The sequence below is a fragment of the Narcine bancroftii genome, chromosome 5 (assembly GCF_036971445.1).
Source record: "Narcine bancroftii isolate sNarBan1 chromosome 5, sNarBan1.hap1, whole genome shotgun sequence".
Lineage (NCBI taxonomy): Eukaryota > Metazoa > Chordata > Chondrichthyes > Torpediniformes > Narcinidae > Narcine > Narcine bancroftii.
The window spans coordinates 234833564-234860090 of record NC_091473.1 but is presented as its reverse complement, the minus strand read 5'-3'; the positions used below and the strand labels follow the sequence as shown (position 1 = coordinate 234860090).

General features: G+C 39.9%; 1 protein-coding gene across 3 annotated transcripts in view; it reads left to right on the top strand.

Annotated features, from left to right (window-relative positions):
* The window catches only part of LOC138765048 (metabotropic glutamate receptor 4-like), a 972526-nt gene that overhangs the window by 601320 nt on the left and 344679 nt on the right, over positions 1 to 26527 (top strand). For all 3 annotated transcript variants that reach the window (XM_069941699.1, XM_069941700.1, XM_069941701.1), the window contains exon 7: positions 20958 to 21158. In XM_069941699.1, the coding sequence (XP_069797800.1) occupies positions 20958 to 21158 (201 nt within the window). The remainder of the gene's footprint in view (positions 1 to 20957; positions 21159 to 26527) is intronic.

Sequence of the window (26527 nt, the reverse complement as noted above, 5' to 3'; positions counted from 1 at the left end):
CTCCTATAGAAGGTTGACGTAGCCTTACCTGCTTCAGTATTCTCAGGAAGTCCATTTGCTGTGGTTCCTGACAAGTGAGGAGAAGACGAGTGTCCATGATAGGTCACTAGTTAAGTGAACTTGAAGGAACTTGGTATTCTTCACTTCCTGTACCACAGATTTATTGATGTGTAGTGAAGAGTGGTCATTCCTGCCCTCCTGAAGACCATGATATCTTGTTCATGTTGATACTCAGGTTGTTGCTCTAGCTCCATGAAATTTCTTTGCAGTGCAACTCATTGTTGTTGCTGATGTGGCCAACATGTCTTGTCATCTGCAAACTTGATGACATTGTTGAAGTTAGATCTGAGCATGCAGTTGTGGGTCAGTAGCTTGAACAGTAGCGGCCTGAGCACACATCCCTGAGGTGTGCCAGTGCTCGGTGTGGTGGTGCTTGATCTTCTGCCACTAACCCAGAGAGACTACTGTCTTTCCATTAGGAAGTGCAGGATCCTTTTACAGAGAGGAGAGTTGAGTCTCAGCATGGATAGTTTATCTACCAGCCTCTGGAGAATGATCATGTTAAATTCTGAGCTGAAGTCAATGAAGCGCATGAAGTGCATGAAGCGTCATTCTCCAGGTGGGCCAGGTCAGAGTGGAGCCACAAGGCAATAGCGTGGTTTGTGGAATAGTTTCTTCTGTAAGTGAATTGAAATAGGTTTAGAGTCTCTGGGAGGTGTGCTTTGATGTGTTCCATCACCAGACACTCAAAGCATTTCCTAATGGTGGAGGTTCGTTCCACAGGGTATTATTATTGTAATTGTCACCCTTCTTGGTACCGGGATGACAATAGCTGCCTTGAACCCTGCAGGAATGATGGACTGCTGCAGCAAAGTGTTGAAAATGTCAATTAGTCTGCACAGCCCTTCAGTACCCAACCAGGTATGTTGTCTGGTCCCTCTGGTTTCTGTTGGTTCACCTTAGATAGGATTCTCCATACCTCAGCCACAGTTCTGCAGGGGATCCATTGAGGTTTCTTTGCTCTTCTCATCAAACTGTGCAAAGAAGATTTTGAGTCTGTCCGGAAGGGGGGGGGGGGCGTCATTGTCCGTAACTGGCAACGACAACTTGTGATCCATTGTAGCCTTGATCCTCAATACTTTGATTAAAACAAGAGGACATGAGTTAAGAATTAAGGGGCAGAGGTTTAGAGGTAACATGAGGGGGAACTTCTTTACTCAGAGAGTGGTAGCTGTGTGGAATCATCTTCCGGGAGAAATAGTGGCGGCGGAGTCAATTGTATTATTTAAGAAAAGGTTGGACAGGTATATGGATGAGAAGAAGATGGAGGGTTATGGGCATTGTGCAGGGAGGTGGGACTAGAAAGGGGTGTTTGGTTCGGTGCGGACTAGAAGGGCCTAATGGCCTGTTTCCGTGCTGTAATTGTTATGATGTATGAAGGCCAATATACCAAAGCCATTTTTTTTACAACCCTATCTATCTGAACTGTTCCGAACATAGGCTCATTGAAATGGGTTCAGATCCTTTCTGAGACAGGATTTGATTTATTCCCAAACTAACCTCTCAAGGCACTTCATGTAAGTCAAGTTTCACAGTGGGGTGAAGCACTGTAATATTGCAAGCATCAGAAGAACAGTGGGGGTTAAAGGAACATGATATGATCCGTCCTCAGCTAATTTGCAGAAGACACATCCAAAAAATACTTGCGGAACAAAATCTCAGCGTATCAAATCAATGTAATGAATTGATTAAAGGATCTCAAGCTCACAGAATGTTGTTGGCATCAGTTGAAATTGACATATGAGAAAATTACTTCTGAAACTTCTTTAGTCATGAATAATAATACTAGAAAATAACGTCTTGACATGAGACTGACAGAAGTTAAGCACCAGAAATCTTAAAGACCCCAGTGGAATTATTGCCACAGTGACAACTTCAGACAGCAGAGAAAGTTACAATGGTAATCTGTATTATGCTAACCTGTAATGATAAGTCCAGAGAAGAGATGCCCAGGAGTATGCTTGATGAATGGGAGGCGTTATGAAGATGTCCCAGATTGGAAAAAAAATGTATGTAAATTTTTAATGTCATGCAACTGTTATATCTGAAAATCCATGTGGTTATGTTTTAACCATCACTTGTTACTGCTGGTAACATCAGAATGGTAACTTTGAAGTGGGATGCACTTTATTAGAACTGGGAAACCTGACTGGATAATAGTTGGAGCAAGTCATTATCAGCATTCTGTTCGAGCTACATTGAGGGAATGCAGGAGGTCACAGTTGGCTAATGTGGTCATTGTCCATAGTGCTGGAAACACACATGCCTGAAGAACAGGAAATGCTTTTGGAAATAATTCTGGAGGTGGGTATGGTGGGATAATTCTCTGTATGATGTCACCCAAAATCAGACTTTAATTAAAAGGAAGCCCAAATCGGGCAGTGAGCTTCAGCTGGCGGCTGAAAACAAAAATTAGAACATGAACAAGTGAATGAAGTCTGGATTATGGAAAATCAACATGACTTTCCCTTGAACCATGCACATGTGTAGAAAGACCCAAACGTTTCTCTGCTGTGCTTTTCTAGTCTCTCTAACCTCAGAGTGCACCCAGTGGTGAAAATGTCAAAAGTGAAGGCCTGCTTAGCATGAAGGGCTTCATTATGCACAATCCCTCCGAATCGGATGACACTAAACAGAAGGGATAGTTCCCACATATTCAAGCCCTTGCTGGAGTTTTCCTTTGACTTGACTCAAAATTGACCACAAGGCACCAGAGTCTCAAAACAATTTGTAAAATGTTGGAGTCATAAAGAACAGAAACAGGCCTTTTGGCCCATCATGTCCATGTCAATTTTTCCCATTTACCAGCACTTGTCAACTATGTCTTCAGTGGAAGTACTCATCTGAATGCTTCTTAATTGTTGTGAGGGTACCCATCACCAACTCACCAACACCTTCCCAGACAGTGCATTGTAGCCACCTTCTACGTGAAAGAATTGTTCTACAAACTTCTTCCTATCTCTTACACCTCACCTTAAACCTTTCTTTTGGGACATGTTCTAGGATCCCACCCTATCCGTCTGTCATGATCTTTTTAATAGCTCTCTCAGCAACTCCCCTCCCTTCCCTACCCCCTCAACAGTCTCCTCTACTCAAGGAAGGAAAACCCGGATTCTCTTTTTAACTGAAGCATAGTACCTTGGTGAATCTTCTCTGATGGTCTCAGCACAATATTCTCCTTAGGTTCTAGCAATAAATTTACCACTTCTTAAATTTGTCTTTCTTGGCATACTTGGTAACTTTCTGAAACTCAAATGGATGTGGTGTAATTTCCTGTTCTGTTTCCATATGGCAGAGAGATCTCAAGCAGAAAAAGTGGCAAATCAAATTACAAGCTGTAATAAGTGCTAACTTGTACATGTTAACATGTGAGTGTTTGCTTTAAAATAGCCCAAGGGTTGTTGCTTTGAACATTTGAATTAACACCAATTAAAATATCTCTCCTGTTATAAGCAACAACTTATCAGTAGGCCCTGCCAGCCAAAGCAGTGATTTCACCTCCCCTCACCAAATGGTGATGATCTCTGGTGGAGAGATTTGTCTTCGGCTGATAGAATTCAGTCAGTGTTAGAATGTGGGCGGAAGGAGAAACACCTTGATCAAGCAATGTGCTGCTGGAGGAACTGATCAAGCCCGGTAGAAGTGGCCAGACGATGTTTCGGGTTAGGGCCCTTTACTTTGGCTGAGCATTTCTGCCCATGGATGTTGCCTGACCTGTGGAGTCCCTTCAGCAACTCATTAGACTGTGGGCTAATTTTGGCTAACAATGCGTATTTTTGTTCAGAAGTGAGTTGAACCCATAGTTTCCCATTTCTCCTCCAATGCAAATTTGATACATGCATTGCCTCACAAGTAAATTTGCAAAGATCTGGCTTCAATTTTAAAGGATTTTTGAAAAAAAGACCAATTACAGGCTTGATTTAAACAATTCAATATGATTGCGTTCTTAACATATCATTGTTTTAAAAAGTGCAATAATTATGAGGCAAGTACTCATGGTTGGAACTTTATATTTTACAAACTTAATACCTGAGAGCAGGGCATGGGGTATTTTCTCTGCATATGTTTCCCATGCGCAAGATGCTGCTATTAATGTTAGACTAGTTCTAGGTTGCCTGCTTCAAAACAATAAGCCCATTATCACTGGAGGACCTTTGTATCTGCAGTGGGAGGGAGAAATGTGCTGAACAAAGCTAGGAGTTCTCTGATAATCTTCCTGATTTCAGGTCAAATCTGGACGGGTTCCCAAGTATGAACATTCAGACAACTGGTGGAAAAAAACCATTGTCACCCACTGCATGTAAATGCAATAGAAGCGGATAAGGAAAGAAATGTAGCAACAGAATTTATCTGCTGTTCGAACATTTCATTTTCAGGACAGCAGTTCTAAAATGAAAGTATATACAGTTACAGGCAGCAACATTGTCATATCAAACAGTTTAACCATAAATTATATTTGTCAGGGCTCAATATTTTAAATGTAATGGAATACAGTGCTCAGGAATTCGTGAATTGAGGGAGGTGTGAGGGAAGGCTGACAAAGAAGATGTAAGAAGTGTGTTTTTTCGCTATTGAAATGCCATATGAAGAGCTTGAACAACACAGGAAAATAAAAGCAGAAATAAGCCACCAGTCCCATCAAGTCTGTCCCTAAATTTATTGTGAACGTGGCTGATCTTTTGTCCATTTCTCCAAAACTGTCAATCCCTCAATTTTTTGAATATTTATCTATTTCCTCCTTAATTTTTTAAAATTGAATTTCACTGTATCACATGTACTGTGGTACTGTGAATGCTTTGTTTTAGATGCTATCCAGCCAGGTCAACCCATACATAAGTAGAGTAGATACTGCTCTAATAAAATAAGAATTTGGGGTATAAAGTTACAGTAAGTCAAAGAGTGTAGGGTATTGAGGAAAGTAAAGTTAAAACAATGGATGGGCATTTTCTTTACTAATGAGAGGTCTAATTAAGAGATTAATAACTGCAGAAATAATAATTCCCTCTCCAGTCAGAAAGCTATCCTCCCCATCACTTCTCAGCCTTCTTCTCTTCTGCCCTCCCACCCACATCTGCCTCTTGCCTGTGGGCCCGTGCTCGTCCTCTTGTACTTCCCATAGAACATTACAGCAAAGAAATCGGCCCCTTTGGCTCTTCTAGTTTGTGCCAAACAATTTTTTTTTGCCTCGTCCCACTGACTTAAACACAGTTCATAGACCTCCATACCTTTCTCATCCGTGCACGTGTCCAAATTCTTCTTAAATGTTAAAACTGATCATCCATTTACTACTTCAGCTGGCAATTTGTTCCACACTCCCACCACTCTCTGTGGGAAGAAGTTCCCCCTCATACTCCCCTAAACTTTCATCCTTTCACCCTTAACTCATGTCCTTTGGTTTCTATCTCACCTACCCTCTGTGGAAAAAGCCTACCTACATTTATTCTTTCTATCCCCCACATAATTTAAATACTTCTATCAAGCTCCTCTCATTCTTCTAAGCTACAGGGAATAAAGTCCTACCTATTTAACCTTTCCTTGTAACTCAGTTCCTGAAGTCCAAGCAACACCCTAGTAAATTTTCCCTTTACTCTTCCTATCTTATTGATAACTTTCTGGTAACATGGTGACCAAAACTGCACATAACACTCCAAATTTGGCCTCAACAATGTCTTGTACAACTTTACCATAACATCCCAACTCTTATAATACTTTGATTGATGAAACTCTCTTTGCAACCCTATCCACCTATGACACAACTTTCAGGGTATTATGAATGAGAATTCGAATCTGAATTTATTGTCATGAACCAGTCATGGAATTCGTTGTTATGCAGCAGCGTCTTAGTGTAAATATTCATATAAACCACCTTGCAACAATAATCTTTTTTAAAAATAGTGCCCGAAAAGTGTCTTTGGTTCATTGATTATTCAGGAATCTTTCAGGAGCCTTTTTTTTTAAACAATGGGACCACACCCATGTCTAAGGGCATTTTAAATATTTCTGCCAGTGATTATGCAGTTTCTCAACTAGCCTCCCTCAAGGTCTGAAGGAATATCTTGTCAGGCCCTGGGGATTTATCCATCCTTATTTGCTTTAAGACAGCAACCACTTTCTCCTCTTTAATCTGCATAGGTTCCAGGACCTCATTGCTTGTTTTCCTTACTTCCCATGAATCTGTGCTTGTTTTCTGAGTGAAAACTGAATTAAAAAAAACCATTCAAGATTACCCCATCTTTTTTTGCGCTATACAAAGCTGACCACTCTGATTCAGACACCTTTTTATTCAGATGCCCGTCTGATTTTTGTTCATACCTTGATGGAGGGTTCAGGCTGAGCCATTGGTCATATATCTTTACTATAAAGAACACTGCATGATCTGCTAAGTTTCTCCAGCACTTTAGCGTATTAAAAAAAAAGGGAAGAAACTCTATATCTGAATTTTCTTGTTTTGAAGTTTCTACTTCCTGACAGAAGTGAAAAGAGAGTGGATGGGTCCTTTAGTACATTTGCAAATTCCCTGAGATATTGGGAGATATAGACCGTAGATGGAGTATCTTTTAATCTGGTCTCCACAATCCTCAGAAACAAAGAATTTCCAAGAATCACTATGTCTGAGAGAAGAGGTTTCAGCGCACTCCAGTTTTAAACAACGGACCCTCTTTTTTGAAACTATACCCCCTTGGCTCTTTGGCTTGTGAATATATCTCAAAATCTACCCTGTCAAAATTCCAGAATTCAGTGGCATTTCGGAAAATTCCTGCAAGAAAATAATCAGACAAGTTTGGGGGCAACATTGATTGGTTATATTATTAGCTTCAGCTGTGGTAATCTTTATCATGTACAGTACTGCATGACAGGCAATGACAGATTTCAGATCACTGAAGGCAACAAAGCAGTTTACTCTGAACCTTTATAGATATTTCAAGTCCATATTTCAGAATATTATTTAACTTTGAAGCAGGATGTTAAATAAAATTAACTGCTGTAGATCTTGACTGATATCATATGGATACTCCATGGTTTCTGACTTATGAAGTGGGTATTGCTGATGCATAAGATTCAAATATTATTATTAATCAGTGAGTACAGATCTGAGAGCATAGCTGCATAAATCTGATGATAGTTTGCTGTTCTGTTATACAGTTGCCATTTGTAATGAATTTGTACTGCAGTATCCAAACTGCTCTAATCTTCTCCCTTATTGACAACAGTGATTAATCCTTAACAGAAACAAGATTTACTGCAACATTAACTCTCAGAATAATGGAGGGATTTAGCATATTCCATTTAGGTTTATTAGAGTTTGCAGTGACCACACCCTTCTGGGCCTTGGATTTAGCCTGTGTGATAGGTGTTTCAATTTAACAATTGCAACCTCTGACGAGCCCATTTTCCACTAGCCTCCCAGTGAATTGGCTGTCCCAGGATAGGAAACCCTTTGTGCTCTTTCCTCTGGGCCACCCTTAACTGGGTCACTGTTTTCCACTGAACACACTCATCCCCAGGAATCAGAGTGTTCCACCTTCAACTGGAAACGGGTGATTTTCTGCTGCCCCTTTTCCACTGGTTTTATCAACACGCCGGCGTCAGCAAAGGTCGATGGTAAGAGTAGGGGTAGAGGTGGTTAATACCCGGCATGAAATTATGTCATTTGATGCCAGCATTCAGACAGTATTCCTTTTCCACTGGACTCCGTCCCAGTAAATTCCCAGTTAGTTCCTGGGACAGGGTGCCAGTGGAAAAGGAGCTCTAGTTACCCACATGGGCACTGATGATAGATTGTTTGCCCACTATCCCGCCGGATGGCTCTCACACTGAGCAATCCACTCACACTTATTCAAATGGCCAAATTCTTGATTACCTGATGTATTCCTGTCTACGACTACCAGACTTAGCCAAGGCCTTGTCTGTTTTCTTTTGCAATCTCTGCATTGGAACAGAAAGAAAAGGAAAGGCTATTATATTTCCTGGCAGTGCAGCTAAGAATAAAATATCTATGGATACACCATGTAGCAAATGTTTAGCACATCATCATAGATGACAATCAAATTGCGGTCCTGAACAACCACCTGAAAACAGGATGAATGATGGGCAGCGGCCTGTCAGCCTAGATCATATGATGAATCAATGTCTATCCAGCGGTTATTTGAAACTAAAAGTTTTAGTCTAATCTCCTAGAATTTGCTATGGCTTACTGTGAGCCAACCAGTGTTCACTGTTTAATGGCAGAAAATCTTACATAAACCTCTGGAGTACACAGAGATGCAACTCTGCACGTTTCTCCCAGCCAGAGTGTCTTGCTCTTTCAATGGTTTTTATAATAAATACAGTAAAATAAAGAAAAGGGAATGAAACTGAAAATACAATATCAAATATATTCTATATATATCAAGATAAAACTTCAAACAGTATAAACTTGGTTCCCCCTCCACTCCACTGGATGAAAACAGAAACAACATCAAAAATATTTTATATATATATTTATCTCTACCTAACTAACCAAAAAAAAAAATCTGAGCAGCTTATCCTGAGAGTTGCACATAATTTGCAGCTTTTGATTCATACCGTGAATCAAAAAAAAAATAAAGGTAAGATTATATCTCATCTGGAAGTGAATAGATCTTATCACATTAAAAATGTTACATCAAATGAAAATAAGATATAAAAGTTGCCATGTATCTTCAAATTTGCACCAAGGAATCAAATACATGATATCTACTTTTTTCTAAACTTAAACAGGAACTAATATGAGAGAACCATTGAAACACTGTCAGAGATCTCAAGTCTTTCCATTTGAATAAGATGGCTTGTCTAGCTAACCATGTAGAGAAGACCACAACCCATTTCGCAGGTACAGAAAAATTCTCTGTCAGGTTTAATAACCTCAAAAAGAGCAGTTATTGATTTGGTCATAACTGCACCTGAAATACAGTTAAAAGATATTAAAAATTCTTTCCAATAGATTTCTAAGGATAAACAAGATCAAAACATATGTTTCGAAGTAGCAATATCAGATTTGCATCTGTCACAAGTAGGCTTAATATTAGAAAAGGTACAAGCCATCTTATCTTTGGACACGTAAACATGATACACCAATTTGAATTGGATTTATGAATATCAGGCACATATTGAACACCTATTCACCAATTTAAGAATCTTCTCCCATTGATCCTTTGATAAGGATCTTACAAGTTCCAATTCCCAAGCCTTTTAAAATTTATTGTGAAGCACTGGATGTAATTTCAATAATCTATCATATATAATTCCAATGAATCCTATCTGAGATGGATTCAATTGAAAAATATTATCAACTATATATGGTGGGCTCCACAACTGAGAAGTCTGGTAATATGGTATTTAAGACATTTCTAATTTGTAAATATCTTAAAAATATGCATATTTGGTACTTGCCAGCTGTTCAAAAGACATTAAGCAACCTTAATTACATTTGCAAAAGAAATAATACCTTTGATTTTCCATATAGAAAAAGATTGATCAATTAGTGATTGCCAAAAAGAAATTATGAGAGATAGCGCAAGATAAAACAAAGTTTTTAAAAAAAAATAAACATTTCCTAAGTTGAAACCAGATTCACAATATATGTTTGAGAATTGGATTAGATATATTGATCTTGGGAAAACTAACCCAATAAAGAGACCACTGAACAATGCTGGATAGATTTCAATTCTAAATCTGTCCATAATGGATGATCCAATTTGTCAGAAAAAAAAATCCAAAAAGTTAGATAATGAATATTAACAGTCCTCGAGATGGCAGAGGTCGACAGCATCGAGTCTACGCTGCTGAAGATCCAGCTGCGCTGGATGGGTCACGTCTCCAGAATGGAGGACCATCGCCTTCCCAAGATCGTGTTATATGGCGAGCTCTCCACTGGCCACCGTGACAGAGGTGCACCAAAGAAAAGGTACAAGAACTGCCTAAAGAAATCTCTTGGTGCCTGCCACATTGACCACCGCCAGTGGGCTGATAACGCCTCAAACCGTGCGTCTTGGCGCCTCACAGTTTGGCGGGCAGCAACCTCCTTTGAAGAAGACCGCAGAGCCCACCTCACTGACAAAAGGCAAAGGAGGAAAAACCCAACACCCAACCCCAACCAACCAATTTTCCCCTGCAACCGCTGCAATCGTGTCTGCCTGTCCCGCATCGGACTTGTCAGCCACAAACGAGCCTGCAGCTGACGTGGACTTTTTACCCCCTCCATAAATCTTCGTCCGCGAAGCCAAGCCAAAGAATAAAATCTAAAATTAAGTCAGACCATACCTCCATCTTTTTTTTTTTCAAATTTTGCAAATGAAATTTACTAATTCTAGAGTTTTTGTTCTTCCAAATAAAGGAAGAAACTTTTGCATCATTATTATCAAAAAAAGACTTTGGGATGAAAACTGGAATCACTTGAAATAGATATCAAAACTTAGGTAATATTATCATTTTGACTGTAGTAATATGACCTATTAAAGAAACCATGAAGGAGACCATCTAGAAAAAGACAATCTCACATACTCAAATATATATATACTCAAATATATAATATGTTTTTTTAAATTAGACATAGAGCATGGTACAGGCCATTTTGGCCCATGAGTCCGTGCTAGCCAATTTACACCACACAAACCTACACCCCTAGAACGTTTTGAATGGTGGGATGATCCAGAGCCCCCAGAGAAAACTCATGCAAGTATGGAGAGAACATTCAAACTCCTCCTTACAGACAGCGATGGATTTGAACCTCGGTCTGGTCCAGATTCCAGGTGCTATAAAGGTGTTGTGCTAGCCGCTAACAGTATTATAGCCTTTTCTGCTTTCATCATCAGAAATCAATGGAATCATCTCGACTAATTAACAAACTATTCAGAATAAAATTTCTGAAAATGTTGCACTTTGTTGATTGACATTTAAATAATATTCTATTATATTATAGGGGGAGGGGGGTGGGGGTGGGGAAGGGGAAGAGGAAGAGGATGGATTGGCTTGGCTATTCAATCTAGTTGAGTCTATTACTGTTAGTGAATGACAAGAGTTTATGTCTGACAGCAATTTGCAAAGTGGAAACACATATCACAGATCCTTGTGGGAAATTGTCTTTGTGCGATGGGAAGCTTTAATTTTGCATTGTGCCAAAGAAATTAATGTCATGATTTATTTCACAGTGGGGTGGTAAGGAAATCAAAGTTGTTAGGGAAAACTGAGCCTCAGTCAATTATCTTCTTGCAGAACAAGAACCATTCACAAAGCTCAGGCAGTGACCCTCACTGGTTCTAAACTTCTTTTTCTCTTCATGCACATTATCTTGTATTTCCTCTTTGAGTGATTGTATTAAAAGCCTCCCCCATGATGATAGGACTATGCAGTATGCAGCTGACCACAAGAATCTTGAACCCTGTTCAGCCAAGTAACCTTCTTTGGAATGGTTGGGGAAACACACAAATCATCTTCCACTTCACTATCTTTGCGGAAACAATCTTTGTTGTATTCATGTTGTCTAATTTACATGCCAGAGTTGGATGCCTCTCATTGGTTGATAGCCTTCCTTATCCAGTATATACTCATTGGTTCGCTATAGTGACTAAATTAATCCAGGTTAAAGGAGTGTCACAGACTGAAGACATCATGAACATTGCATGGAATTGAATGATTTACTCACTGTAGCCATTAGTCTGAAAACCCCTTCCAGATCAGGTGCAGGACAGCAAAGACATGGTTGCTGCAGACGAGTTAATCCCATTCACCTGTTCTTCCACATTGCCCAGCTTCATGTCTGATGTGCTGGGCAGAAGTTATAGCACCTCTCAGATCAACAGCTATCACACCACTCTAATCCTCCCAGAAAATACTCTTGAGACCACAACAAGATCTGTCTGCACTATAAAATGTCATTTTTTTCTTGAACCATCTGTAACTAAATATTTATTACCTAACTTTTCATATTCATTATCTCCTTTTCTTTCTTGTCATATTGGAGTAATTAAGTTATGCCATTATAATTGGTGTATCTATCTTACATGCCAGTTTGGCTGCAACCAGAATTTCAGTGCATCTGTATATTGTATATGTTTATATGACAATAAAGTCTAATGACAGGGCTTTCAACTTAACCATCAAAATAACACTCAGAAAGCTGTTGAAATGGCTGTCCTTGTTTGAAGCTGAGAAATGCCATAAGTAATCTACAAGGAAGTGATCATTTATTGTTTCGCCATCTCTGCCTGACATGATACTTTTCCTCTGTCTGTCAGAAGTTCCAATTGTCAGAGCCTTATTTTTTCCCAGAGTTCTCACAATTCAATCAATAGTAAAGGAGCAACAAATGACTTTGTGCCAAAAGGTCGCCAGTTGAAACAAACCATTCAAAAGAATCTGAAGCCTGAAGGAAGTTCCCCCACTCTGATTTAACAAATTGTTCCTTCTTATTTCAGCGCAATTTTATTTACCACACAATTAAAGCATTATCTAATAACCATATAACCATATAACCATTTACGGAGCAGAAACAGGCCATGTTGGCCTTTCGAGTCCGCACCGGTTCACTGATTTTGTGCGCCCTCTTCAGGCATTGGTGATTTTAAGTGTAGTGTATCTTTGAGAATTTTAACATCTATCCATAGGTTCTCTGTACTTTGGATGTGAAATCTCATATTAAAATATTCAAAAACATTGGCTGTGTGGGAGAAGCCACTGAGTGGCCATGGACAATTACTTCTCAGACTGGAGGCCTGTGACTCGTGGTGTGCTGCAGGGATCGGTGCTGGGACCAGCGTAGCTTGTCATCTAGATCCACAATCTGGACAACAATGTGGTGATTGGATCAGCAAGTTTGCAGTCAATACTCAGATCAGAAGCGTTGTGGACAGCAACCACTAAAATTGCAAGCTTATTATGATGGATAGACTTCATAGTTTTCTCATAGTCTGTGAAGGAAAATGATCTCATAGAGGGTCTGTTTACTAAATTTGTTTTTCATTAAAAAAAATAATTTATGTCCCTTTGATGCAATCAACCTGGTTAATAAATTAAAATTAGATTTATTAATGAATCCTGGGTCTACGTTATTAATACAAAATGCAATGCATTTTATCTAATGCTGATGTATTTCTTCCTGTAATCTGTAGTCTATTAATTAGTAAAATATTATTTATATAAGGGCATTGAAATACATGATTTTTTTTTCTAAAAAGGTTACTTTCGATTGAGTTCATTATATTTTTGAAAAAAAAATTATGTTGAGTTTATAGATTTTGGTTCTCCTGAGCTTACGGTGACAGGTACCTAACAAGCCATACCAGCTGGAACACATTTCCAGAATAGTGCTTGTTTCTTGCCAGAAATCTCAAATAAATGTGTTCCTTTCACAATTGCTTGGCATAGCATCATTTAACCACCTCCTTGCCACCTGAAATGTCATCAGAATCGATATTGTTAACTATTAACGAAACAGTGCTTAATTTTACTGATGAAGTTCTGGCATTTTTCCTGAAATTGCCGAACAGATACTTGTGTCACCCCAACTGGAGCATATGCTAATTCATTAAAATAAAGAAGGTAGGCAAGTTAGTGATAGAGGAAACGCAGAGAGCTTCTTCAAGAAAATAATTTGGGAAATGAAAGAAATCAAAGCGGCATATTTTGACTGAAAGAATTGTAAGGGGTGAGAAACAGCGCTGTAGTTTCAGGATGTCAAAGCACTCATATTGATATTGAACTTTCAGCTTTCAAAGTTTGCAACAAAATTATTAGAATTATCCAATTGCAATTGTTAAAATTGAAGGAGAATGAAATCAGTCTCGTTAAATGAGTACCTCATTAATTTTTATAGATGAAGAAAGTCAAATATCTGAAAAATGTAACAACTTGAGAATGGAGATGAATTTATATACCGGTAAATAAAAACAATGGGAATAAAGAATACAGATGAATATTATGCTGTTTTATTTGCCGATAAAGCAAAAAAATCTAGGGAATTATAGGTGCAATCTTCCAAAGCTCTTCAGATTCAGAAATTACACATGAAGTTTGGAAAGACATTGTTCAGGTAAGGAAGGTGACCAGAGGCTTATTTAATAGTAAGTTCACTTGAATTAATGTTAAATTGTCAATGGAGAATGGTTGGAGCACATAATAAACTATTAACAGATCTAAGTGAATTTGCAATGAATAAGGCATGTTTGAGGTTGTGATGCTCTGTGGTGCAGCAAGCAGATACAAAACACAGAAAGACGGTATTACAAGCTTCTGAGTCTCGATGGTTCCATGTGTGACTGGCCCAGGAGGGGCTGGCTCAAGGTCTACTTCCAGGTTGGTTGACTGACAGACGGCCAGTTGGAGTCAGCCTCCCAGGTGGTCTTCCTGCAGATACAAAGGTCATCTGTATCTGTAGTAGGCTGGTGGTTGTATCACCACAGAGGTTGAATTTTCTGAGAGACCACCCTCACTGTGCATTTTTAAATTCATCTGATTAGTAACTGTGCCTGAATTCTAGAAATTTAAGATAAACTATGACACAGGCTGTTACCTCACAGGTAGATTCCTGTGAATATTTCCTGACTGACAAGTCCAATCAGTGTTACAAAAGTGAAATATTGCAGAAATATTGCAGAAACTCTAAATCTAAATTAAAATTTAAAATGTTGGAAATACCTAATGGGCCAAGCAGCTTTGGTGGAAATAAGTGTTACAGGAGAGCACTTTGTCGTGTTACCTTTTGTAAACCTTCTCCATACCAATTCTCTCACTCACAGCCCAAAACCATCTAATTTTCTTATATTTTGTTGGAATTTTCTGCTATGATGTCATTATCCTGAATATTTCCAATTTTTATAAACAATGTGGTTTTGTGGAGAAATGTATACTGTAGTTCCTCATTGTATCAATAAATGTTCTGAAGAACATTTTCAGAACAATTTAAATTTGGAGCAGTTTGGAAAGACAGATCAAAATACATCTGTAATGTTGCAAGACCAAGGACTCTGGAGTTGTAAAGAAATCCTGTGGCCAAATCACCAAAAAACTATAAGACAATGTTGAGAATGGTGCATTTTTTTGTTTCCAGGAGATTCAATGACAGAAGCAATGCTTTTGTTCCACACAATGTTTTTAATCTGTTCAGAAAGATACTGGCATTGAAGAGATGCAGTACGGATTCAGTAAAATTATAGGGTCAATTCATTAGGACAGGAGTTCATTCATTTCATCTCAAAACGGAAGAGTATCAAGCTGTTCAAAATTTTAAATGGATACAGAAAATGCATTTCCCCTGTCAGGGAATATGCGATGCAAAATGAGAGAAATCTTTATGCAGTAAAACAGGGAATTGCAGATGGCAGATATGCAAACTTTCAAGTTGCCTGAGACTCAATCTTACAATGCCTAATAATACACCTGCACCAAGAATAAACAGTTTAAAAGACAAAAGACAGTGTAAAGTGTAGTAATTTTTTTAAAAATCTGCATCACAGTCCTTAATAAAATAAAATCCACAATTGGGCAGCACCGTTAACGTTGCGGTTAAGCGTGACACTATTATAGCCCCAGTGATCGGGACTGGGGGCAGTTGAATCCCGCACTGTCTGTAAGGAGTTTGTAGATTCTCTCCGAGCCTGTGTGGTTTTCCCCAGCGGGTTCTGGCTTCTTCCCACCGTTCAAACCGTTCTGAGGTTGTAGGTTAATCAGGTGTAATTGGGTGGCACGTATCCCAATTAACAGGCTATTATTGTGATATATAGGTAATGCCTTTATAATATCTAGTGCTACTTTGGTCCAAAAATAATATTTACCTCAAAAAAATCATTCTACTGTTATGATATTAACCAAAGGGAGCTAATTTGAAAAATAAATATTTGTTCTTGATTGATTAATGATGTTCCTGAGGTGGAGGGGCAGGTAGGGATAAAGGAATGGAGAGGCTGCAGCAAAGAAGGGGCCCAAATGAAATACGATGTTAGAAATTTCGGTAGATGGAATAAAAGGGCAGAGTATCATTTGGATAGGGAGAAAATTCAAAATTTGGAGGTGCAAAATGACATGGGCGTCCGCGCGTAGAATACTCTTACGTTCAATCTCCAGCTTGAGTCAGTTGTGAAAATGGTGAATGCAATGTTATGATTCATATCCAGAGAAATATGAAATAAGGGCAGAGATTTGAAGTTGAGGCTTTATAAGACAGCAAGACCTCACTTGGAGTACAGAGTACAGATTTTGTTCTCCTTATTTAAGAAAGACTTATTTAAGAAATGCTCTAGCATTGGACAGGATTCAGAAAAGATTTACAAGAATGATTTCTGTAAAGCTGGGATTAGCATATGAGGAACATTTGACGGCTCTTGGACTATACTTCTCGATTCCGGATTCCGCGTTGGCTGGGGGAGGGAATCGTAAAAATTAATAAATAAATAAATAGATAGTTTGGTGATTAAAAAAAGAGAAAAAAGAAAAAAATACTATACTTCTCAGAGTTCAGAAGAATGATGGCGGATTTCATTAAAGCAGCGGTTCCCAACCTTTTACTTTCCACTCACATACCACTTTAAGTATTCCTTATGCCATAAGGGTTCCGTGATAAATAATGGATTGCTTAAGGTGGTATGTGGGTGGAAAGAAAAAGTTTGAAAACCACTGTTTTAATCATTCCAAATTGATTCGTTATGTGCACAGTTTCATAACTCCAAAGGAAATAGGCCAATGACAATTTTTCTCAAGCCAAATATTTCAGTAATAATTGGGTCTAGAGCAGTGATTCTCAACCTTCCCTTCCTACTCACATTACCATCTTAAGCAATCCCTTACTAATCACAGAACACTTATGACATAGGGAATATTTAAAGTGGTATGTGAGTGGAAAGTAAAAGGTTGGGAACCACTGCATTAAAGCATTTTGAATGTTGAAAGGCCTGGACAGAGTAGATGTGGCAAATTTGTTTCCCATGGTAGGGGAGTTTAGGACAAGAGGGCACAACTTCAGGATAGAAGGGCACCCATTTAAGACAGAGATGCAGAATAATTTCTTTAGCCAGAGAATGGTGAACCTCTGGAATAGTCAGGGTATCAAAGGTTATGGGGAGAAGGCAGGAAAGTGGGGTGGAATGGGAGAATGGATCAGGTCATGATGGAATGGCAGAGTGGACTCGATGGACTGAATGACCTACTTCTGTTCCTCTATCTTATGGCCCTATGCAATGGCCCCACAGGGCCAAATACCCATTTGACTAATTTCTTAGGCTCCAATGTTCTGGCATTCGATGGTTCAACAAATCAGCTGTCATGAACATGGCAGCAATCGCACAGTGATAAATGGCGAGCTGGAGTTGGGTTTGAGGAGAATAACAGTGGGGGTGTTTGACATTTGAACAGGTAGTTAGGTAGCCTCACCAGCCCAGAAGATGGGCAATGTAAGAATCGAAAACAAATTGCACAGTTTAGCTTTGATATTACCAGAATAAATCATGTAAGTAATTGATTGCAGGTGATGGTCAGTCTTGGATATTTGGAATCAATGTGTAACTGCATATGGTACCATTGAGAATTATGCAGTGCCCATTTCATCATGCCTTTCTGCATGTAGTTCCCAATTTAATTTTGGACAACTGTGGAATCTTTTACAGCGGACCAAATTATTTATTTGAACTAAATGCTATAATATTTCAGCCAATTCCTATTTCTCGGGACAAATCACTGCAAGACTTGATCAGTTCCATCTTGTCACTACTTATGCTGCATGGCATTATTTATGTTTCTGCTTTCAAAAGCATATCATATTGTTCTGTTGTATCATTCATTGTAAAACTGTTATATTGCAAAGAATTAATCAACAGCGAGACAACAACATTGCGATAAATAGCATGAAATAATGCAAATATTTTACATATTTCCTATCTCCAGCTTGGACCAATTTTTCAACTGCATGGTATTTATCTCCAACTAATGGTCTTCATTTTATTTTTCTAAAACTAAATTTAATAAAAATATGTTCCAAGTGTTTGAAGCCATTACAGGCTTGTTAGCTGAACTATCTCATAACTCATACCATGGCTTTTGCACCTTTGTTCCACAGAATTCTGCTTCATCGGAATGAAATGTAAATGTATTTGAAAGAAGGGCAGTAAAAAAAAATAGCCAGTATCTGCGAATTTAATCTTCCTTCAAAAGTTCCCTGGATAGAGTATATTCAATCTAATCTGATCAGAAATAGACATTATGGTGGGGATGCTTGGAGGTATTTGGCAGTCACTGGATTTATAAATGTACATGCTTCACATACCCAATTAATGTTTTGACAGAGGATAATTGAATTTAGCCTTGAAAACAGCTTTCTACATGGCTGACTGATTTACAAATCAAAGTCTGTGTTCTGGAGACCCTTTGCACCTGTCTGTCACACGGTGACAACTTGGATAGGGCAACATCATCTTAACACTTGCTCGTTCAAAAATCATTCATATTATCCTAAATGCTATAAAATGCTTAGGTAAGCAATCATGCAGTTCCATACATTTATAACCTTCTGCTATATAGACCATAATGAGACATGCCACCTCTACAATCTGAACTTTACCAGCTGAGGCATGAAGTGTCAATGTTTGAAGATTATGCTCGATTTTGGGGGGGGGGGGGGAGAAATAATTCAACATTGTCTCATAGATTGAGAAAGGTGGTAAATGAGTGTATGGTGAGGTAAAAGTTGAATTAAACATTACAGTGGTATAGGGAGTATCAAAATTGACTAGCCTTAAACCTCTCTTTGATGCACTTTTAATTCTCTAATTTTTGTTCTGTTTCCCATAAATGCCTCCCCTCCAATCCTTACCACACATTTTCAACTCCTTCCCCATCTCATTATTTGCCTTATTCCTTGGCTTGGCTTCGCGGACGAAGATTTATGGAGGGGGTAAAAAGTCCACGTCAGCTGCAGGCTCGTTTGTGGCTGACAAGTCCGATGCGGGACAGGCAGACACGGTTGCAGCGGTTGCAGGGGAAAATTGGTGGGTTGGGGTTGGGTGTTGGGTTTTTCCTCCTCTGCCTTTTGTCAGTGAGGTAGGCTCTGCGGTCTTCTTCAAAGGAGGTTGCTGCCTGCCAAACTGTGAGGCGCCAAGATGCACGGTTTGAGGCGATATCAGCCCACTGGCGGTGGTCAATGTGGCAGGCACCAAGACATTTCTTTAGGCAGTCCTTGTACCTTTTCTTTGGTGCACCTCTGTCACGGTGGCCAGTGGAGAGCTCGCCATATAACACGATCTTGGGAAGGCGATGGTCCTCCATTCTGGAGACGTGACCCACCCAGCGCAGCTGGATCTTCAGCAGCGTGGACTCGATACTGTTGACCTCTGCCATCTCGAGTACTTCGACGTTAGGGATGAAAGCGCTCCAATTGATGTTGAGGATGGAGCGGAGACAACGCTGGTGGAAGCGTTCTAGGAGCCGTAGGTGATGCCGGTAGAGGACCCATGATTCGGAGCCGAACAGGAGTGTGGGTATGACAACGGCTCTGTATACGCTTATCTTTGTGAGGTTTTTCAGTTGGTTGTTTTTCCAGACTCTTTTGTGTAGTCTTCCAAAGGCGCTATTTGCCTTGGCGAGTCTGTTGTCTATCTCATTGTCGATCCTTGCATCTGATGAAATGGTGCAGCCGATTACCCACACAATTCACCCACTGAGTCCCTTTAGTTCCATCTTTGATCATGTGATATTACCTCATAAAACTTTGACTCAGCCAGAGTAGAATTACATTTCACTGCACAGCTCAGAACATCATTGAGCTAGGTTAAGTTCAGAGTGGAAAATTTGGGAGTTAGTAGATGAGCAAGAATGGATTCAAGATAAGGAGAGTCATTTTAAGAGAAAGTCATTTGTAATGGTCATACATAGGAGAAAAAAATGGCTTCACTGCTGGAGCTGCTAGCGTGGACCCAGGGAGAGAAGGGAATGGAGACATAGCACTCCTCCACAGGCCCTACTGCCTGGTCCCAATTTTATTGGCTCCATAGAGGCTTTAAATGGCCCATTAAAGACTGAACCATGTTTTTATTAAATCTTGCAACCTTGGGGATCTAGGTCTACGAGAGCATCACTTGTGCTGGGCATTGTACCACAAGGGGTTGTAGACTCCGGGGGAGGTACAGACCGGCACATGGCACCAGAAGTAGGAGAACATCTGCCCACCCCATTGAGAAGGAGGAGCATGGATACTACTCTACAGGAAGGTGACCAACGAGGGGCTCAGCAGCTGAAGGACGCACACAGTCTTTGGGCTGTTGGTGACTTGTGGTGGAAGGAACCATTCAGGCTGCGGGCTGCTGGGGATTGGCTCATGAGAACCAGGTATCTGAACTTGGATTCGAGAGGGCATTGATGGCAAGAATGGATCCCGAAGAGCCTTGGATGCTGAAAGCTTCCTGATCGTATTGGAAGTTTGGATCTGTAGCTTGCATAGCCGATGGTTTGGACTGGAGTCTGCAGTTGTAGAGGCAAATCCATGGGCATTGAGTGTCTTTGAAGGGACTCTCTTGCTTCTCTTCCTCCTTTTGTTATGGGCACTAGGCAGTGTTCGTGGCAATTGTTTGATTGCCTTTTGGCAGACAAAAGTGAACGTTTATCAAGTATATTACATTTTTAATATATGTTACAATAAAAGGAACATTTGAACCTTTGATATTTAGACTCAACACTCATTACATTATAGATCAGTGTATAAATTAAGAAAGAATCTGTGGTTAGAACTAAGGTACTGCATTAATGACAGTGATTTTAATCATCATATCAATTACACAAGAAATTTTAACTCTTTCATCCTCCTAAAGATGGATAATTCATGACCTTTAACATGCAACAATACTTGACATTTTTTTGGTTAAACAGCAATGGTGAAAATTATATTTGTGTTCTTTTTTAAGGCTTGGAACGAATTGGCCGGAATAATTCTTATGAACAAGAAGGGAAAGTACTCTTTGTAATTGATGCAGTTTATGCCATGGCACACGCATTGCACAACATGCACAAAGATCTCTGCCATGGATATGTTGGACTTTGTTCCAAAATGGATCCCATAGATGGCAAGATCCTCCTCGAATACATCCGTAAAGTCAACTTCTCTGGTAAGTGGACAGAAACGTTTCCCTACCAGATGTTCTTGCTGGAAGGATGAGTAAAGTTATTTGTGGAACTTTCCAATGACAATTTCTACTTAACTCATTGTGGATTGATATTCATTGGTGATTTCACACTACACATGCCAGATGATAGCTAGTGTGTTCTTATTTCAAAATTCATACCATTAAAATCAAGGGAAAGAATTATGTTGGAAGAATAAAATGTACAAATGCAATTGTATCAATCTTTAGGTTGTTCTTGGGGAAGAATAAAACACTGACAATCCAACTGGGATGGCACGGTTAGTGTAGTGTTTAGTGCCTATGCCGGTGCCAGCTGTAAGGAGTTTGTATGTTTTCTGTGTCTGTGTGGGTTTTCCTCAGATGCTCTGGTTTCCTCCCACTTTCCAAAAAAAAACAGATTTTGGTGTAATTGGGTTTAAATAGCAGGAATCATCTTCTACTGTGCTCTAAGTGAAATTTTAAAAATAAAAAAAAATCTATTCAGAAGTCCTGATGAGTTTGGCATTTAACTCACTAAATGATGTTTGCTGTGCTCCCTGCCAACTCTGTCAGGTCCTGGCTCTCTCACTCCCATTCAGCTCTCTGATTGCTCCCTTCCAACTCCCACACATCCTTTCTCCATGCTCTGGTTTCCATACTCCTTCCAAACCGACTGGGATCTGATTTCCCAAGTTTCCTTTGAAGTCAACAGGCTGCCCATTGATGCTTTCTCTTTAAATTGACCTGAGCCACGTTTCCTGAACTTCCACTGGCAAATTTATATTACTGAGTAACTTTTTTTTAAACAAAAGGTAAAGTAATTGTGTGATGAGCTCTTGATAGGAATTATACCTATGTAACGTGGCAGACAAGCAGCAAAGTAAATTCACCAAAACGGTGTTATTTTTGAAACACTTTTTATTACTAATTGCTAGTACTATAACACCTTAAGTAACATATCTCAGCTATGTGCGAATATAGGTGTGTGTATGTGAGATACCCCAAACCATTAAAGCTTAGGCACAATTCTGGAAAGTAATTCCAAAGTCAATCTTAGAAATCCAGTGTGGATATGAAAACGTTTAAACTGAGGAAAAGAAGTAATCACAAATGAAGTAGAAGAGGCTGTTGAAAACTCACAAATCCTTGTCGAGTTGCCTCCAGAGTGAGTGTCCTTTCAGACTAGTAGTTGCCACAACTCCCCTTTTCTTCTCGTTGAGGAACCAAAACTTAGGAATTCCGCGAAGCTTCTAAAAACCATGGCACAGGTCAGATGAAATGACCATCACAATGGTCGTGATCCAAATGCAGTAATTCTCCTGCTTCCAAAAACCCAAATACAGGCCGATCAAAATGACCTTTCCTTTGGCCACAGCGTGGTTCAATAATTCCCCTTCAAAATGACCTTTCTTTTGATCATGCTGGCATTCAATAATTATTCCCATCAGAGATAATCAGCCAAATTGTTTCTCACCACCTAGAGCCACTGCAGCACAGTGTGCATTCAAATGTCTGCTGCTCGCAAAAGTGCTGTTCCTTCAAGTGTTGGTCACATGACTCTCCCCACCTGAGTCCCTGGAAAAGCAGCACATTTCCTCTCTTCCCTTCGAAGTATCCGCTTTGGACACAGTCCATACCTGATTGTTGCCGTCCCTTAAGCCCTTAAGTGACAGTCCCTAAAAATGAGATGGGAGCTCTGGAAAATCTGCCAGTTCAGCATTATCGAAGTCCCCGATGTGCAGGATTATTGGAGTTTTACTGCTGTCATTGCATACATTTCAAGTTAGGATTAATTCAATTTAGCAATTGTTTTTCATCTTTGATATTCAATGCGACTGATTTGACAAAACTTTATTCCAATGCAGGAAATGAATAAATAGTGTCGCAGAAGTGCTATGTTACATATAAACACAGCTTCACTGGGTTTTACTCCAGTGGTAAAGCCTGACTGAACTGAAAATCATTCTCTCTGTTCTGTTGTAGATTTATTTTGTACATACACATTTTGGTGTGATAGTTTCTGAACTATGTTATCTGTTATATCTTCCTGCAATTCTTTTTCATTGATATTTCTCTACCAATATATATTCCCATTAACCATTGCAGTTTCTTGTTATGAGTGTCAATGTAAAAGAAAATTAAAGATGACGGTCTGATTTTTTTTGTTTGGTTGTGATATGATAGTAGTAGAAAAGAAATACATTCTAAAGACAGTGGCATTCACTTGTTCATCCTTATAGCTTGCATTGGTGAATGAGTTTAAAACAGTTGTATTGAATAGTAACAACTCTGAAACTAGTGCCATGTGACCAAATTAAATTCTTTGGCTTGGCTTCGCGGACGAAGATTTACGGAGGGGGTAAAAGTCCACATCAGCTGCAGGCTCGTTTGTGGCTGACAAGTCCGATGCGGGACAGGCAGACACGGTTGCAGCGGCTGCAGGGGAAAATTGGTGGGTTGGGGTTGGGTGTTGGGTTTTTCCTCCTTTGTCTTTTGTCAGTGAGGTGGGCTCTGCGGTCTTCTTCAAAGGAGGTTGCTGCCCGCCGAACTGTGAGGCGCCAAGATGCACGGTTTGATATGCTATATGTTGCAGCCGCTATCTTCCTGGTAAATATATATTTAGCTTGTCAGTATAATGTGTGTGCATATATATAAAATGGTGTCAGTGCTGTGCAATTACTCAGCAAAAGGAGGTGTAAAGTGCTCCTTCCACCCGATAGCCTCCAGGTTACTCTTGGGCAAGGTGTAGTACCTGTTTAGCCTCCCAATCGGGGTCATGTGAATCCATGGATTGCAGGTGGTGGATGGTTTTTACAAGCAGATTCTACAAATTGGTTGTAGAACTAAAAATGCTGGGCAGATGAATCTGTTGATCAATGACCAGGGTTACCCATCTAGTATGGACATTGCAACTGAAAAAGGCAACGGGAAACCTCTTTAGTATTTTTGCCTTGTATAATCATGAACTCAACATCAACTACGGTCTCAGCTCAAAGATGGAACCTTCACTGAAGGAGAACAGGAAGGCAACACCTACATTTTGGAGGATCAGAGATTGTGACGGATGGAGAGACATGATCACCCATGCTGAACGGCAAGGCACCTGACTGAATGAGTTGTTTTATATATAATTAACACCAGGGCAGCCCACAATGCTCCCCCGCGCTGTCCAATCATGAGTCCTATTGCTGACGGATCGGTACAGTCTTTAAATGGCATGTTAAAGGAACCAAATGTGTTTATTTGCCATGGGGATCGGTGCCTGTGTTCGGCAGCAGCCTTCGGGCTTAAAGACTCAGGGGAGCAGTGGACTGGTGCAGAGCACTAGAAAGGGGAGAACGCCTACCCCATTGAGAAGAAGCAGCAGAGGAGATGACACTAAAGACATTGAGCATGGTGGTGGACCAGTAAGTGCTGCTGGAGACAGGATCATGAAAACCACATATTGGAAATGGGATTCGAGAGGAAGCTGAGGGCAAGGAGGGCTCCTGAAGGGCCCTGGGTGCTGAAGGCTTCCTCTTTGTGTCACAGGTTTCGATCTGGGCTTAGGTTGCCGATGGTTTGAACTGAACTGGAGTCTTGTGCAGCTGCAGAGGCTGTGGGATGGAGGAGAATCTACGGACATTTGGTGTCTTTGGGGGGGGGGGGGGGTGGAAATAACTCCTCTCTTTTGCTTCTCTTTCTCTGTCTGAAAGGGAAGCCAGGCAATGCTAATACTAATGGTGAATCCTTGTCTGCCTTATGGCAGATTAAGGGAAATTTTGTGAATTATTACATTTCTTTTTTATTACATGACATTAATTAGTATCTGATCTGATATTGAGGAAGAGAATCTAGTCAAATCCATATCAATCTGACGGCTAATTGCCATATTGGATATTCAACTCCAAACAAAAATGGACTAAACTACATGTGAAGTACATGACAGACTAAATTAGAACCAGACAAAAGAGATAACTGAATGGCCATTTTAAGAATAAAGGCAATCAATTCCGAAGACAGGAGAATAGCAGATTTGAAAAATAATTATAATCTTCACAATCAAGCAAAAAATTGAATCTGACTATAAAGGAAAAGATTTAAAAAAAACGAGGAGAAGGAGCAGGATGACAGATAATTACATTACAATCACCAAAGCTGTCCAAGCAAAACGGTAAAACTAATTACAATAAAAAGTAAGTTAATTGACAAGAAAGTTGACTTTCAAGTGTGTTGTATTTTACAGAACATGGGATTTTTCAGATCAGATCAGATACTATTTATTGCCATGTAATAAAACAGAAATGTAATATTACACAAAGTTGCCTTTATTTTTCCATAAGGTTCACCATAGCATTGCCCGGCACCCTTTAGTCAAAGAAGGAGAAGCAAAAGAGAGTCCCCAAGTCACTGACTGTCTTTGGAATAGCCTCCAGCGCTCCTGCAGCCTCTGCAGCCACACAAGATTCCATTTCAGTTCAAACCATCGGCAAATCCAAGCCCAGATCCAAACCAACTTGATAGGGAAGCCTTGGCTCCCAGGGCCCTCCTGACCTTCAGCATCCTCTCGAATCCTGGTTCTGATATCTGGTTCTCATGAGGCAGTAACCAGCAGCCCTCCGCCTTCCGTGTGTCCTTCAACCGCAAAGCCCCTTGCTGGTCTGCCACCATGGTCACCATTCTTAAGGTAATCTCCTCAACTTCTCCTTCTCAATGGGGTTTGACCTCTCTGTTACTGGGACCCTGCCACTCCTCTGGAGACTGAAAACTCTCAAGGTTGCTGCGGAGCACAAGTAACACCATCTCGGGCCCAGACCCTGCAGCCGCAGAATTTTAAACAAAATACCGTAAGCTCCTTTAACAGGCAATTTCAAGGCTCTCTGGCACCATCAACAGTTAGACTGGGCAGTAGGACCTTGCAGGGGAGCACTGTGTCTCTGGTCCTTGCTCTCCCTGGGTCCACACCAATGGTAATGCTGCCATTATAGTGACTGTAGCAGCAGCACTATCTTTTTATACAATGTTTCCTCCACTTGTTGGATGACCTATTTATCTGCCAACATTTCATCATGTTTCTTGGCCAAGATTGTGCCTAATTTCACAGCCCTGCAACAATTGGCCCTTGTCTGACATAATCCAATGAACATTCCACTTAACTTCTGATAGTATTGTTCCTGCCATCAATTCTACACTGAGTGTTATTGAACCCAACTCCGTGATCTCTTCATCAGCCAATTTCAATTAACATGTGGTAGTGGGAACGATTAGATTAGTTGATAATTCAATTGATATCTAATGGGTTTTTCATTGAATAACCTGGCACTAATTCAATATATTTCATAAGCTATCGGCCCTTGAGTTATAATGTAAAGTTGAATGTTCTATTTAAAAAT